Here is a 17,341-nt window from a genome sequence, read left to right on the forward strand (position 1 = left end):
AACCAGAAGTTAGGGATGCTAAGCCAGCAATGGTCCGAGGGACGTTTTGAGTTTCAGCAACCCGCTTGTCTTGCTCGTGTGCGATTGCTCACGCGCACCACCGCTAGCGGAAGGACCTCAACTAGAGGGAGCTCTAGAGGGCCCCTCTAGGGAAAGAGGGTGTTTGGTCTACTCTTCCACGCTAGACCACTCGTCTTGGAAGAAGAGGTGGAAGTAACCGCACTTTCCTCGACCGCATGCCGATCGACTTTAAATGCTGTTGTATCCGTTTGTAGCGTTGGGCGGATTAAGAAAGTTGTGCCATATTTTCAGCTGCCCATGGCCAGGTGGTCGAATCGAAGTGGGTTGCAAGTGCAGGGTGGCGCTACACAGCGGCAGCATGCTTGCTCACATGTATTTATCGGGTTGTGTGCACGTACGTTCGAACTTCTTTCGCGCCGTACGTAGCCAACCGTGCTAATCGGACGGGCGGGGGGAAGGACGACACCATTGTAGACATCTAAAAACGCTTGGCAGATTATTGTGAAATATATTTCTTGTTTCCCTGCAACCCACATTCCGGTATTGTTACTGTGGCAGTTACCGTTTTTTTTTATTAGACAAAACAAGCTTTGTTAAGTGCCGTTTTAGCGAGCCGTATATTTATTTTTTCAGGGCGTGCTGCCAAATAGGTTACATTAAGAGCCTGATTCACTTGTGAGATCGTGTTTATTTCGGTTTAAATTTGGCAAAAACATGCAAATTGCTCCATAACGGAACAGTGTTCCATGGCCATAATTGATTGGCTTATTAAGCACAGTGCCGACACAAGCGTAAGTGCAAGTGAATTCTCGCTCAAAGCAGTACGGTATTGATGCGGTGGGTCTTCTCCAATTTATAGCCCTGAGCCAGCGGTGGAAATTGCACATTTCTATGGCAGGGGCGAGTCTCTCCGTTGGACAACCCTTGCCGTTGACTTCGCCAAAATTGTTACTCGTTGGAAGACCGTTGAAGAAATAAGCAACAACAACAAAAAAAATCACAATCCTTGGCATCAGGTTCAATCTGCCACGTGGCCTTGCGTGAGCCTCAATAGACCACATAAACGTGCAACCCCCGACAGAGCCGATCATCGTTATTCCCATACCGTTATTACCATATCGCTATTACCATATGGTAATTTGTGCCTGTGCTTAGGGGTAGTCACGGTAAAGGAGGGCCTGCTGGGGTCGTACGGTAATGCAATGTGTTAGCGGTTGTTGGCACGTCCTCGTGTGAGAGTGCCGCATTAGGACCTTTGGTGCGGCTGCGATTAAATGCGAACATCTCCAATTGGAGCAAAAAGCAATTCTCGGCCGTCTTTCTCGCGGTATCGGCGGCACGACACGGGGGCATCACAGTATTCCAGGTCCCGTTGTTTCGTTTTTTTTTCTGCTCCCAGCGCTTGGTCTGGAGCAAGACTCGTAAGCCAAGCGATGTGCCGTGATGGGGGCGGGGGTGTGGAGGTGTATTTTGGTATGTTTGCACAGACGGGGAGGGGGGGGGCTATCGGGCAGTGGGCTATCTTTGCTCTGTCGTAGAGGCCACGTCTGGTTAATTTCAAGGGCACGTGCCAAATGCTGGCTCGTGTCCCGTCATCTCGTCGGGCGGATGGTGCCATTGTTTGACTGAACGAGTCTCTTGGGGGGCTTTATAACAAAATTCTCAAAAGAACGTAAACAAATGGCACGGATGGCACGCAGACTCAGAGCCGGTTGAACGCTCCCTCGTTGAGGATGCTTCTTTGAACCTGAAACAATATCGTTTCTCCGTTGCATGTAACCACTCCCCCCCCCCCAATCCCCCAAATCGGCTTTCTGCAATTGACTGGATTCGCCGTCCGAACGTGAACGAGTTTGACCGCTGTGACGCGAATTTGGTGAATGCCGTCGTCTGAAATACACAGCCTTGTTTCACGGCCGCGTAACTACGGAGGGGGGGGGGGGGCGTGCTTCCTTTGGAGAGAGAGGGATGTTGTCGGTCATAGTCAGAGGAGAAGCGGATGGCTTCGAGTGTGGTGGGGTAAATTGTGGGTATTCCCACCTCTTCCAAACGCGTATGGTGAGTATGGAGGAGCTCCCTCGACTGGAGGTGCTTCCACCAGCAGTGGTGTGAGCAAGCAATTGCAGGGCTGTGCCTTTATAGTTTTTTTTTATTTTAACCTTACAGTTGCCTAAAACGTGTTGACTGCGGGCGCGTTCGCCGGGGGGCAGAACGCTCTGCCGTGGTAGCTGCTAGGAAGTGGATGTCAGCCCTTGCCGAACGACGTCACGCCTCCGATTGGCGGATTACTGACACGCGCCCACCTAGCGAGGCAGCTGCACATGGCCGTTCAACAGAAAAGCGTCCTGCCCATCAAAACGCAACCCCCGGTCTGACGCGGAACCGGCCGGTGGAACTCCCCCACACAGGCATGGATCGATCGTCCGAAGTAAACGCGGCCGTAGGCCACGTTTATCCGCGCGCGACTACTCCGTCCCCCGGGAGATGGGGCGTGTTTGATGTAACGACTATTGATTGGATATTGTTTATTGGTCGTAACGTTGCGTCTGACCTCGGAGGCTAAGCAAGGTCGGGTCGCATGCACGGCCGCTGCCCGCGAGACGCGTCGCAGGCTGCTGCGTGGCTGCGTTGTGGGCAGCTCGGCGCAGTCTAAATGAGTTCACTGTACTTCTATGGCCCCGCTTGCCATTCCCCCACGTTTACGCTCCCTGCCTTCAAGCTGCACTGATTGGCGCAGCGAACTATGGTGAAATAACTCCCATCAATCGGCAGATTAACAAAGAACTGCCCATTATCGCTACTGTTGTTGTTCATTTACAAACGCCCAGTGCTGTGACCGCTTTACGCAGTGATTTATCCAGCAGTGGTTTTACAAAGAGCTGTACACGTACATGAATTACATAGGACATGAATTCACATTCACTCTCTCAAGTACTTTGTTCATCCTGCAGCTGATCCATCCTCTCTGGGGGGGGGGGGGGGGTCCATAAAATGAGCACCACTTTGTGGGAAAGTCAACGGCTGTTGTCCGGAAGGTAGAATCACGCCCGCCGTGAGAACGTGGAATTGCCCGCCATTGCCTCGGGGGGGGGGGGGGGGGGGGGGGCGCGAGGGACAATCGCTCCGTTCGTTTTGCTTTGTCATTGAAATTTCGACTTGCGAGGTTTTTTCGACCTCATTTCTGGAACTTTCCCGCTCGTTGACCGGCTTGAATATTCTACTTTTTTTTTTCCTCCTCCCCTCCCCAAACAGCCCAAGGCAGAGGGCATCGCCCTTCTCACCACCGTCTACAAGTACCTGAACCTCGTCGAGAGCGATTACTTCGGACTGGAGTTGGAGCCCTACCCCAAGTGCGGATTCACGGTTCGTACCGAGCCGGGACGTTTTCACCTTTCGCGTATCGCGTTCATCAAGCAGGTCGAGGACTCGGTTGACACCCGAGGGTTGAGTCTCATTTGCAAGAGTGGCCACCCGGGGGGTGGCATCCGTGTGCCAGCAGTGGGCGACGACTCCGTCCTACTTCGTGTGTGTTTTTTATATTCCCAGGCGAGTGATTTTTCAGGTTAATTTTTCGAACGCGGCTAAATTTGCTCCCTCGGCACCACGTCTGGACCGTGGCAGAAAGAGGAGAACCGATCACGTCGGGGGATCTTTTAACGTCCACCGTGATGCAGAGGCTGCGTGCTTATTGCGGTTCTTACACACTGCAGTGTTCATCAGGGGGGTCGCAGGATTCGAACGGCGAACCCCCGCATCGCTCTCCTGTTCGGTCGCTGGGCCGTGCCACTGATGATGATGATGACGACGACGACGAATACAGGAGGAGGAAGTTGCGATAGTTTGGCCGGGTCTCTTAAACACCAGAGGGATTTCCCAGCCCCATCCTGTGGCTGAACTTCTTTCGCACCGTACGTAGCCAACCGCGCGCCTATCGGAGGTGCAGTGTCGAGGGGATGAGCAAGAGAGGTCTGTCGGCCGAGGAGCAGCTGGGTGACGAATGAAGCGGCCGGGATGGGGAGATGAGCGGAATACGTTGTGCAGATGACTAAAGTTGACCCAAAACCGCGAGACATTGAGAGAGTTGATTGCCAAAGCATCGCTAAGTCTCTCACAACCCCCACGGTTAAGAAGCCCGATGGTGAGGTTGATCATCGTCGTCGTCATCATCAACATCAGCACTGTTTCATCCACCGCTTGATGGAGGCCTCCCCAAGTCGTTGCCACCTCGCAATCCTGCGATGTATCAAACCAACTGGCACCTGTGGAACCAGCTGATGTCATCATCGCCCTTTCTCCTCCGCGGAAGTCCTATCCACATGGGTTGCACTCCCGACGATGATGATGATGACGATGCTGCTGCTGCTTATTGTTACTTTTTTAAAGCTCCCTTTCAAGGAACGACAGTAGTTTCAGCTCCACAGGCTTTCATCCGTCGATTTAAAAAGTGTCATCTTGTCAAAGTCACCGTGCGGTCACCGTGAGCCTTGATGCACAGGTGGACATTCCACACGAGCGTGGTCGGCAAGAGCGGTGCCTGTAAGACGACCAATGTTGGCTCCCACAAAAGCTGATTAACGTTGTATTGCCCCATCCCCCCCCCCCCCCCAGGCTGAAGAAGGAATCGTAAAAGAAACAAAACAATTACGAAAACACTCTACGTCGAAATTCATTTAGCCGCAGCGGGATGCCCAATTTCAAATTGCCTGTTTATGCAGACCACCCTTTGGCAAACGGGTTTGGCGGTAGAAACCCACGAGCCTGATGGGATCGCCCTGAATGCACCCGACGATGTGTGACGTCGTGCTCGCTGCCCCCTGTTGTGCTCCCCCCCCTCCCTCTCCCTTGTCTCTCCAGGTTTGGCTCGATTCCCAGAAGCCCATCGCCAAGCAAGTAAAGAGTAAGTAGATGGCCACGGCATCACCGCCCACCCCCCCGCCCCGAGCACCGCAGTCGGGGAAAACGCAACGCTCCGTGGGCGTAGAAATTGGCGGCGCATAGGGTTGCCACGCTGTCCAGGTTTCTTTCCCCGGGGTTCAGGTGGGGGGCCCACGGGCCAAGTGGGGGGCCCACGGGTCAGAGGGGTCACGAGTCGCCAGATATGTCAAGAAGGGCCATTTGGCTAGAGGGGGGAGGGGGGCCCATTTTATTTCTTACGGCAGGGCCCACACCTACCGCGTTAGGCCGCTGACATCCGCTCTGGGTGAGTGGGATCGAGCAGCCCTTGCGATGAAAGCGCTGCAACACGACACATTAGGTCACCCAAGGCTTATCGAGAATTATATTAATTTGACATGTAAACGATGCGTTGATCCATTGATTCAAATTGTTCCTCCACGCTCGCGTAAAGAAACAATCTGTCGCCGTGTCGCCGTGTCGCCGTGTCGGTGAGAATCGTGGTGCATTTGATTGACGCACGACAGGTGGTGGATTTCACGTGTGCTTTGTTCACGATCGTGTGAAATACCTTGTTATAAAGGCCCTGTACTCGTTCTCGGCAATGTTATTGTTTTATATCTCTCGCTTTTGTTGCCGATGCTGTGCTCGGGCAGCCCCCCCACGGATCTCCCGTGCCGTGTATAATATCCCCGGGCGAATGGTTAAACGGGACCAATCGTGTAACAATTTCAATCAACTCGCATTAATAATTTGAGCCAGAACAGTCCGGAATGCGGTTCCAGGAATTAGTTTTTGACGCGGCACATCCATCTCGCTCGATTTTTTGCCCGCACAATACTGCACCCAATTGTTGTTTTTTCTTATAAACCCGCTTGCAAGATTTTCGGGAATGCAGGGTACACTATTATATAATTGTCATGGATAGGCGTTACCATGTGCTCAATTGGTAGTGCCTTTCGCCGGTAATCCCTGCTCCAAGGCAGCCTGGCAGCGTTTTCTGGAAACCATCGACAGAGAATCTTAGCCATAATAGAGTTTGTTTGGGTTAGATCGCGTTAGTATAAACGTGTCGTTAAACCCGCCACCACCCGACACAGCCAATTAGAACACATTTGTAAATGTTGTGGATTCACTCTCCAACACACAACCAGCGTGCTGTACTAGTGACGAATTGGCCACGTTCTGTTTACGTGACAACCCTTACTAGTTGGCTGTGTCAGGTCGTGGAGGGTGTAACAACCCAAAAACACCTCTATTGTGGATAATATGGTTCCCGAAAGCCAACGTGTTAAACAATCTTAGTCCATGAGTCTAATAATCATTTTGTCAGTGTATGATGCAATGGATGTGTTGAGCCAGAGATTCGATTTAAGTGGCGTGAAGTCAAATTATTTTATTTTTTTAAACACGTGGCGCATTTCCGACACAAATCTGCCACCAGAGAGCACCACGATCGCATGAATACTCATCACCGTAAACATTCTATACAATGTCACGCTCATAGTACATTGCAATGCCATGTTAATTAGCGCCGTGCATGCTGACGTGCGTGTACGTATGTGCGTACGTACGTACGCGCGTGCGTCCGTGTATTCTCTTCCAGAGCCAAAAAACGTCGTTTTCAAACTCGGGGTGAAGTTCTTTCCTGAAGACTCGAGCCAGCTGCAAGAGGAAATCACAAGGCAAGGACCAGAGCACTCAAAGACAAAGATCCCGTGTAGACTTGGGGGGGGGGGTAATGACTGTCGGAGCGAGTAGCACCTAATATAGGCCGCCACTACACACGAGGGTTGTGAGTGCCCATCACCACACCCGGCTTGCATTTGTCTCCTTCGGTGGTGATGTTTTACGTCACCGGCGAAGTCACCCTCTGCCCTCTTTGCTACGAAGCCCCCTGTCCGACTCGTGACCACGAGCAGGCTTCATCTTGCCGTATTCTCCGGATAAATGAGACGAACTTTTGTTGTTGTTGTTGCTGTTGCAGTTTTGTAAAAAATGCGAACGTTGGGGATGGGGAGGGGGTGTGCGTATTACAATCAGTCCGGTGCGTGGCTTAAAACCTGGCACCTGGACACGCAAGTTGGGTTAATGCACACGACGTGCAGTCACTGCTGGGGCAGGCTGAGATCGATTAGCACGGTTGGCTACGTACGGCGCGAAAGAAGTTCAACGTATGTGCACACGTACAAGCTCGAGAAGCCGGGTTTAATCGTGGGCGGTCGAAACCCAAACTTTAAACCCAGCTGTGACCTCTGAGCCAACTGGTGGCCACCTAAGATTTAGTTTTTTTTTCGGTTTTTTTTTCGGTTTGCACCCCAACGTGCCTCTCGCACCGCTGCTCAAATTCTCTTCCGTGTCCGTGCTACACGCCAATCGAGCATTATTCGTGTGATTTCTCACATCTCTTGTGCCAGCCTCCACCTCCCCCCCCGCGGTCTTGTTCATTCATTCGTCCGTTGTCTGACTGGCGTGGGGGCCTGCCTGCTCTGTGTGTGCAGGTGCCGGCCTGTGGAGATCTTCACACAGAAACTGTTGCCTTGGTCCTCGGCTGTTTTTAATTTGCCGCCCGTTATCCACGTCGAGCGCAGCGTGACCTTTGAAACTCCTCTTTTTGCAGTTTATTGACTGAGCTAATGCATTCTCCTGCAGATGAACCAAAGGGCATTTATGTTCCTGTGTGTGTGTACTGGGTACGTGCGAGTCTGTGTGTGTGTATGTGGAGTTCGATTCCCGCTCACAGCCAACACCAGTGACGATAATCTGAATCGGTCCTGGACCTCCCCCAGGTCGACTCAGCCTTAAATTAGTACCTGATGCGGTGTGTAAAAAACATCGCCACTGGGGAGACAAAGGCGGCCGGGCGTGGTGCTGGCCACCCATCCCTCTGTGTGCTGTGGCGGCCTTCATAGGTGCTCGCTAACAGAACTTGCCCCAACAGTCTATTAAGGGCTATACGGGGATCTTTCTCTTTGCATGTACTGTGTGTGTGCGTGTAGGTATACAGAACACGTGCATGTATGTATATGCCTATGCATATCCCAGTGTCTGTATGTAGGTTGCACGCATGTATGTCTGTGCTTCGACACTCCTCATGGCCTCGAGGCGCACCTAGCCTGGTACAAGCACCAGTATACCGTTAATCGGGGGGGGATGTTGTTACCGTACGGCGCGACTACATTTGAAGTACTTTCATCGTCGGTCGGTCGGTCGCTTGCCCCCTGGCCGGAGCGTCGCGTTCCCCGACGAGAACGATGCGGGGCGATCCAGCCGTCACCGAAGCGTCACGCCGAGCCGAGCCCGGTGCACGACCGCGAGTTGTTTGACATCGGCCTCGACAGCGCCCCATAAACCGCGGTGTTCTCCGTCGCGGCAGAAGTGTAAAAAAAAATTATATATATAACGATAAAAAAATAATAAAAATGCCACGGGAGCTGACGGCACAAATCTGCTCACGCTGGGAGAAATGAATTAAATCCTGCCAGGCACAGACTTAATGCAGCGGGGGCAGTAGGGGGCCTAATTTGTTGAGTTGCCGAGCGACTGGCAAAGGATACATTTTGCCACCGTGGCCTTTGCGAAACTCAGAGGAGAGGACCCCGGGGTAAGGTCGCGCATTTCCGAAGCAGAAATGGAACCGATGCAATTTTCACAAACGGGGTCCCGAGTGGAAGCGCACACCCTTCTTCTACGCAAGCAATCGGGATCCGCTGGAGCTTTTCGCCTCTCGGGTTTTTATCGCGAGACGTCGCGCCGCCAGCGCCGCCGAGGATTTATTTTGGCCCAAGTTTACCGCCGCGACGTTGCGGCCTTAAGCTTCCAAAATTGGATTCCGATGCCTCTCCCGGCCTCGCCTCGCCCCACCCCCCCCCCTCCCCTCTTTTAATTTCACTGCAAAACGCAATGTCTCAATGAAGAATCGCCACGCTTGCGTTCTGATGGAATCCGGCGCTGACAAATCCACTCGCTTCCGCCGAGTGGTAATCTGCGGAAACACCCCGGGGGGAGGGGGGGTTGGGGGATGTGAACGCTCGGCAGCGGAGCTGTCTGAGCGATGATAATTCACCCAGGACGATGTTTATCGGGAACGCGTGCGTCAGGCCAAGAGAAACGCGCCGCTCCACATAAAAGGGCTGTCGCCCGAAACGTTAATCCCCGCGGCGCTCTTAGACGTTCGTTACGCTAATTTGTGCATCGCAAACGTTTGCCGTCGTAGTTTTGTTTGCATTTTTGTTGAGCGTTCGGCCTGCTTTTTTTTGTTGTTCATGACGATGGCGGTTTTCATTTGAGCACGGCGCAGCAGCAACGTTTTTTCTTTTTCTCTTTCGAAACGGGACGTTCAGCCGCGGGTGACGTCTCCACGCGGTCAGGGGCCGTACGATTTCTATTATCCTACGAGCTCCAAAGCATGAGCACATTTCCTTTGCAGCAGCGGTTCTCAGAGCGCGGTTCGCCCGGACCACCGGCGGTCTGCGTCGCTCCGCCACGTGGTCCGCGGGGCTGTGATGCAAACGCAGCTTGCACCGGAAATAATGACAATATTTAACTCATGATATTCAATTTAAAAATGAAGTTAGGTAAACTGCCCTGATGTAACTGCCCTACCCCCAAGATCTAAATGCTGCTCCCTCCCCCCTTGCCTTAAAAACAAACCTTACAGCTGCGTTTATATATTTTTTTTAAAATTACGCTTTGGTAATACCAATATTCAGTTTATATTCGTGGTATTTTGAGAGAGGTGAATGCGTTTTGTCAGCAACGGTGGAGGTCTGGGCGGTCTGTGGAAATGTTTGAGTTGGCCGCGTGATCCACGGGCCCAAACAGAGTTTGAGAAGCACCGCTCTGCAGCATCTTAATATGCGTACACGTTTTGATGCTTGCGTATAAACAAGCACCTCGGTGAGAGAGCCCTTGCGGTTGAGGCTAACACGGCGGTCTGTGCGGTGCGTCCCCCCACCTCCACCGCGTGTGCGTGCGTGTGTGTATGTGTGCGTGTATGTGCGTGCATGCGTGCGTGTGCGTGCGTGTGCGTGCGTGCGTGCGCGTATTGCGCAGGTACCAGTTCGCGCTGCAGGTCAGACAGGACCTCCTCGCGGGTCGCCTGGTGGCCAGCGAGATGTCCTCCTCACTCATGGCCGCGTGTCTCCTCCAGGGTGAGTGGAGTGGAGTCGCTCAGGGTCGGTCGGTGAGTGTGTGAGCGATTCAGGGCGAGTGAGCGATTCGGAGCGGGTGAGCGACGAGTGATTCGGAGCGAGTGAGTTATTCGTGACCTTAAAGTCATCCGCATTTGACAGAAACACCGTACCCACTCTCGCGTTCACACTCAAACGCAGGCTCCCGATCGTTTTCGTCCACCAGGCCGCCTGAAGCTCGCACGTAAACAAAAGTCACTCTCGCGCTCCCCGCATCGCTCGCACACAAACACGCGAGGTCTGCGTGCAGTCCCGTTGGAGCGAAACGCCTTTTTGCCTTTTGTCCGTGCTGCTGCGGGGGAAGCAGTCGACAGATCCTATTATTCGCGACTGTTTGTGGAATCACTGCTGTTAACCTCAAAACATCGGAGAGGTCAGCAACGAGAGAAAGGGGGGGGGGGGGGGGGCCTTCCGTCCATCAAGCTCCTTGTGTCAGGAAACCACGGACAAGCTGTGAGGCAGCCACCCACAGTACCAAACGCCAACAATTGCCCAAGCTCTGCGATCCGCCAGTAGTGGGGCGATGGTTGGGCAGACGTAGTGGCGCAGTGGCTAACTCGGTGACCCAGTCACGGCGAACATTAGTGGCGAGTGATATCTGAACGGTTCCAGTGCAACCCCAACCTTCACCAAGCCGGAAACGGTGTGGTGGTGGGGGGGGGGGAAGCCCTCATCCTGCAGTGGGTTAGGAAACAGAGCAATCATCACCCCCTGCTGCAAAAAAAAGGGGGGGGGGTGGGGTGGTGGGGGCGGCTTGACACTCGGCGAGGCGTTGCCGGGCAAACAGGCGGAAGAGTTACAATATTTCACGGTGGCTCGAGAAACTTTATTGGGGGTTGACGATGTGCTCCGTGGCTGCGGAAAAAGTGGGGACCACTGAGCTTGAAGGGAGGGATGCGGTAGGGAGGGGGGCAAAGGGAGTTCAGTCGTTTTCTTGTTACGTGGGTGGAGGGAGGAGCGGTAGCGCGATCCTGCTTCGATTCCCGCTCACGGCCGACACCAGTGACGATTATTTGAAGTAGTACTGGGCTCTCCCCTAGGTCGACTCGGCCTCAAATGTGTACCTGGTGCGGTGTGTAAACTTCGCTACTGGGGAGACGAAGGCGGCCGGGCTTGGTAAGAGCCACCCACCCCCTTGTGTGTCATGCCGGCCTTCATAGGTGCTCGCTAACAGCACTTGCCCCTACAGCGTGTTAAAGGCTATGCGGGGGGAATCTTTGGAGGGAGAAAGTCACCTCGGTCTATTCTTTGGGTCTTTCAGTAAAGTCACGTAGATAGGTTAAAAACAAAATAACAAAAAACTATGACGTTTCGATCGCAACACAAGCGGTTATTTTGTTCTTTTCTTTGAACCTATCTCCGTGCCTTTACCGAAAGGCCCAAAGAATATGAATTCCTGCAGTCACGAAAGCTTCAAGTCAGCATTTCACCTCTTGTCTATTTAATAATTTTCGTCGTGTGCCCCCCGCTCCGACCCCGCTGCCCGTCACAGCCGACGTGAGCGACTACGAGGAGCAGCGGTCGAGTCAGCAGCTGCGGGAGGTGCAGTACCTGCCCAACCAGGAAGTCCTCGCCAACCGCATCCTGGACTACCACCGGCAGTTCGCGTGCGTTACGCGGTTCCCCTTTCGCTCCTCGCGCAGCGCCGCATTACTACGCGCTCGCGATCGCAGCTGCGTCACACACCTTGGTCGCCACTTGCCCAAGCACAACGTTCGCTTTTTGTTAATTATTTTTATTGATCCAACCACGGGGGGCGGGGCGGGGGGGGGTGGGTGTTCGACTTCTGCGATAGCTGGATAGGCAGGCTCGGACAGACAGCCAACGCAGACGTAGCATTATGTGTTACGTGCATCAGATCCCTTTTCTTCGGGGAAGGAAGGGGGGTGGAAGGGGGGCAGTCAGTCACATTTCAAGTTCAGTCAAGTAAACTCACGGTCTCTGGAGTGGCATTCACGAGGGGGCCCCAGATCTGGGTGAACTCCCCTTCCCTATTCCTCAGTTTCAGGCTCAGGTGTTCTAAAGCTGCTCGGCCGAATAGGGAGTTATGCCTGAGGATGAATGGGGGGGGGGGGGGGCATGATTCTTCCAGGAGCTTAGGATGGTCTTTATAACCGAAATGTGTGGAGAAGGGCGTGTTGGTGCCTGGTGACACCTTGGGGTTTAAGGCCCAGGAGAGATAATTCAATGCTTGGTAGTAACTTGGTGCCAGACATCGCGTTGTACAGATCAGTTATTTTGTCAGAGATTGTCCTGATGGTGGGACAGTCCCAGAAGGCGTGAAATGGGACGTGTATGTAATTGAATCTTGACTCATGTTCCAGAGGTTTGAGATTTACTCAGTTTAGATTTCTCTTTGCTCTTGTTTCGGGGTTATGTTTGTTAGTCCTACATATTTGGTGAATCGGGTCGCCCCGATAGTGCTACTGGTGTCATGCCGCAAAATGGCTTGTCCATTCGGATCTCTTGCAGAGAAGTGCAACCCCTCCGGAAGTGGATAGCGCACGGTGATACATCTGAGATCCTTTCCAGTGGCCTCCGGTCCCGCGCAAGCGTAGGGAGTCGATGGTCTCAGCTCGCTTCCCGGCGTCTGTGCAAGCGAATATAAAAGCCAAGACCCCATCGCAGAAAAAAAATTGGTTGTGCTTGATTTGGCCAAATCCCACCTTCGTGAGTTAACTTTACTCTCAGAGGCAGAGAGGGTTGAAAAATTCCGCCCCTTACTTGTGTGGACCAGAGGTCACTTGAAGAAGGACACTCAGAGGTAACTCCTTGGTGTCCACTTCTGCGAGCCGTTCTCGAACAGGAGAAGGGCTCGCGCCGCTCAGTGAGATTTCATAATCGATGCCTCGCCTCCGTGAGGAAATGGCACAACGTTGAGATATCACTGGGAAGACACCACCCCCTCCCCCCCCCGCCCCGACGAGCTGTTAGTTACCTCTCGTGACGTCTCCTCAACCGTCTCTGCTTGCCGGGCTCGCGCAGCGGCCTCTCTCCGGCCGAGGCGGATGTGCAGCTGCTGGAGATCGCGCGCCGGCAGGACACGTACGGCCTGCGCCTGCACCAAGCCTACGACAAGGAGGGCGCGAGCATCAACCTGGCGGTCGGCTACTCCGGCGTCTCCGTCTTCCAGGTGCCGCCGCTCGTTCCCCCCTCCGTGTGGCTCGAGCGACCGGACACCGCCGCCGGACGTCGAGGCTGCCGTGCAACTTTTTTTCGTTTTCGTTAATTTTCCTAAAACGTTTTGAAGGGTTTTGGCTCCCGCCTCGAGTGCGGTCCTGCAACTTTGTGTCGCCGCGGCGGCGCCGTTGATTGGGTGGGTTGCCTGCGAGCGAGCCGCCTAAGTGGGGACGGTGAATGTTCACGATTGTTCCTCAAAAGGCCGCACAACTCGGCTATGTCCATCCATCACCTCCGCCTCGATGATACGTGAACAGCGAATCGCCGCGGTGGCGAGATGTTATCTCCCTCGCCTGGTATGCAGGTTGTCGTGGGTTCGATCCCGACACCCTTTGACGCCTGCTGTATATTTGGAGTTTGCGTGTCTCTCTCCCCGTGGTCGCGTGGATTTTTCTCCGGGTCCTCCGGTTTTTCCGTCCACATTTAGATTGAACACGCGTTTAGAGAATTTGGCTGCTATACATTTCCACGCAATAAGCCACTTCATTGAGCTCTTGTTTGTGGGCAGGTTGCTTCTGAAAGAGAGCTATACAGCTCAGTGGGCCTTACCTGGTAAAATAAAATTTGTTAGATTAGTGAGTTAATTTGACAGCGATGAGGCTGTGAAGGCGGTACTGTAGTTTTGTATGTGTGCTTAACTACAGTTTGTGTGCTAAACTACAATTTCCATTTAATTTCTACGTTTTACTGTGATACGTGCTTGGTTGCTGGAACAAGTTTTTTTATGTTCATTGTTTCCTCAGCATTATTCTTACAGTGCCTATAGATGCTTGTAGTGTTAACACGCTATATAAATCTCATTTCTTGATATAATACCGTTGTAATTATCATTGCTATAACCGACAGGCGTCTTTGCCGCCGACATTAGGAGTCTTGTGGACCACCCGGGCTGAATGTCAATGACGTAGATCGATGTCCTTTACTTGGCCTGGCCTAGTATCCTCGATTTTATGTCCATGTCTTTTTCTTCCACGTGATTGACTGCACGTATTTTATATATATATTTAAAAATAATATTAACGAATATTCAGTTTTCAAATATTTGTCTGGATACTTTGCGTTGTATAACTGGTGCATTTTTTGTAATGTTAAATCTCGCCTCAATTTTATGACGATTGTGCTATCGGCGTCACAGAGCGGTGCGTCACCCTGTGTGGTAGAGAGTGCACCACATAAGCGGATATCGCAGCTGTCTCTGGGATTCCTTCTTATTCAAGTGACACTGATCCACACAGAATGGCCCAACAAGTTGATATCACAGAGCTACTTCTGAGAGATTCCGTCTTCTTCTTCAAGTGGTGCTCGCAGAATGGCCCACGGAAGTGGATATCACTTTCTACCTCTGCGATCCCGTAGAGGCTTAACACCTCTTTTAACGTCTGCTGTTGTTTTTCTCTTTATCGTTTTTTTTTTAGAACACGACCAAAATTAACACCTTCAACTGGGCGAAGATACGGAAGCTCAGCTTCAAACGGAAATACTTCCTCGTCAAATTTCACCCAGACATTGAGGTGAGTGCTGATTCAACAAAGATCAAAGGGTTTAATTAGTTTTGTTGGTGGCACCTATTTTTTTTCCTGTTGTTCGTGCAGTGCTTTCGTGCTGCTGCAAACTCCTCTTAACTCGCTGGGCTAATGAGACCTTGTGGACTCACGCACTTCGCTGTTGTCCTTCATCAACCCATCATCATCATTACCAACCATCACTCCCCATCTGCTGAAAGCCTCCCTGTGCCACTGCCACCTCTCGCGATCTGACGATGCGATGGCGACGCAGTGGCGAGATGTTAACTACGTCGCCTGGCATACAGGAGGTTGAGGGTTTGATCCCAAACCCAACGATGCCTGTTGTATGTTTGGAGTTTGCATTGTTTCCCCGTGGTCACGTGGCTACTTCTCCAGGCCCTCGGCGTTTTCGCTCCACGTAAAAAAAGGATGCGTTCGGAGTATTTGGCTGCTGCCCTGAATTTCCACGCGACGAGCCACTTCGTCGCGGCTATCATTTGTGGCCATGTCACTTGTGAAAAAGAGCTACATAGCTCAGTGGGCCTTACTTGGTAAAATTAAAAACATTGGTATGTATGTATACTATGTATAGTGTAGATGCAAAAATCCAGTATAGATGCAAAAATTTATAGTTGCATCAATACTATGCTATACATCAGGGGTGGGGAACTTCCGGCCCGCGGGCCGTACAAGGCAAAATCATTTGGTGTGGCCCTGCCAAGGCAACCGCAGGCGGGACTCGAAATTCAATAAATCTAGGTAGAGCAAACCTGGAAAAGCAGTTGCGAGTAGCAACAACATCGTCAATACCGGCTAACATCATCACACGCCTCACCAAAGAGAAACAGTTCCAGCCATCACATTAGGGGCGAGTTAATTAAATGTTTGACCAAATATAACAGGCTAATTTTTAAGTTGATCATTTTGTATGGCCCGCGAATGATGTTATAAATTTCCAAATGGCCCTTGGCAGAAAAAAAGGTTCCCCACCCCTGCTATACATGTATAGTATACTGCACATGTGTAACATACATGTATATTACATTCTAGATGCAACAATGTATATAACATAGAATAGATGCAACAATCCATCCCAGGGCGATTTACATCTAACGTGCGTGCTGTGTGTGTGTGCGCGCGTGCGTGCAGGGTAACTACCAGGACACCCTGGAGTTCAGCATGAAGGGCCGAGACGCTTGCAAGGCCTTCTGGAAGGGCTGCGTAGAGAGCCACGCTTTCTTCCGCCTGCAGGACCCGCCGCGGCCCAAACCCAAGTCGGTCCTTTTCAGCCGCGGATCGTCCTTCCGCTACAGGCAAGGGCTGGCCCACGCATTTCACTTCCCGTTTGTACGTTGAGCTTCTTTCGCGCACCGTACGTCGCCATCCGTGCTAATCGGAGGTGCGGGGGGGGGGGGGTGGACAACAACAACAAAAGTAAAAAAAACATTTATTCTAAAGAAATTAGTTTTCAATCTAAATTATTTAAAAGTGCGTGGTTCCCAGTGGCTTCCTGTGTGACGGCCACATGGGTCAGAGATCACGAGCGCCACCGACTCGGCAGCGAATGACGCCTTACAGTTGAGCTTCTGTAAAATTGGAAACATTTTTTTTTTCTTGGCATTGTTATTCAACTTACATTTCGATTGCGCTATCGGTATCTGGCCGTGCAATGGAACAAAAATCAGATGTGCTTCTGTGGCCATCTGGAACGCTCTTCCTTCTGATATTTGGAAACCACCGGAGGTCTACACTTTTAAAACCAGATTGAAAACTCATTCATCTAGGACTGATTTTTGTGTTTAGTTTGTTGTCCTTGCCCCGCACCTGCAATTAGCACGGTTGGCCATGTATGGTGTGAAATAGGTTCTCCGTACATACATTGGGGATTTCTCGTAGTGGGCAGTGCACCACTCGGAGACTTCCCCCACAAGTTAACGTCACAGAACTACTTTCTGCAGTGACTTCAATAAGACCCTTGACCCAGATATAATGGCGCACGTTTTTTGGCGTGCACGTAATATGCATGCGTGTATTTTAACACACGTCGCTCAGCGCAGGCCCAACGGTTAAAAACATCAATCAAACAATGCTTTTTAAGTATGAATTGACAAGACTCGAGACGTTGCTTGCGTTTAGCCAGGTTTTTTAGAACGCGAAAAAAATAGTCGCCCAAGAACGCAGAGAAAGCCTGGCCAACTACCCGAACGAGAAAAAAATATCGCGCAAGAGTGAGCACATCGTGTTAATGACTTTTTAACATGTGGGATTATTTTCTATCCAAGATGATCCCAAGTTTGTTTGTGTAATTAATTGATTCGTAATTATCTGCGAAAGGGGGGGAGGGGGGATGCCTTTGGGGCATTGAGCTCTGCCTCAGCCAATTATCCGGGTTCTCACTTGTTCTATTCTCGTCATGTAATCACTGACTTCAAGCAGAGCGGTGCTGTGAAGGTTCTCCAAGGGCAAAGGTAGATTTTATTTTAAATTAGCATGGGTCTATTTACTTTATTCGTGAACATTTTGCACATGTTCTCGGTTCTTTCAGTAAAG

The 17,341-nt window shown here is 51.7% G+C and overlaps 1 protein-coding gene across 2 annotated transcripts in view; it reads left to right on the forward strand.

Moving 5' to 3' along the window:
* The window catches only part of LOC116952585 (FERM, ARHGEF and pleckstrin domain-containing protein 1-like), a 101,854-nt gene that overhangs the window by 37,805 nt on the left and 46,708 nt on the right, over window positions 1–17,341 (forward strand). For both annotated transcript variants that reach the window (XM_032972071.2, XM_032972070.2), the window contains exons 3-10: window positions 3,274–3,384; window positions 4,876–4,918; window positions 6,521–6,599; window positions 9,970–10,067; window positions 11,599–11,713; window positions 13,092–13,239; window positions 14,702–14,797; window positions 15,941–16,104. In XM_032972071.2, the coding sequence (XP_032827962.2) occupies window positions 3,274–3,384; window positions 4,876–4,918; window positions 6,521–6,599; window positions 9,970–10,067; window positions 11,599–11,713; window positions 13,092–13,239; window positions 14,702–14,797; window positions 15,941–16,104 (854 nt within the window). The remainder of the gene's footprint in view (window positions 1–3,273; window positions 3,385–4,875; window positions 4,919–6,520; window positions 6,600–9,969; window positions 10,068–11,598; window positions 11,714–13,091; window positions 13,240–14,701; window positions 14,798–15,940; window positions 16,105–17,341) is intronic.

Source organism: Petromyzon marinus, chromosome 47 (genome assembly GCF_048934315.1).
Source record: "Petromyzon marinus isolate PM22_M1 ecotype Great Lakes invasive population chromosome 47, UKy_Petmar_22M1.pri1.0, whole genome shotgun sequence".
Classification (NCBI taxonomy): Eukaryota; Metazoa; Chordata; class Hyperoartia; order Petromyzontiformes; family Petromyzontidae; genus Petromyzon; species Petromyzon marinus.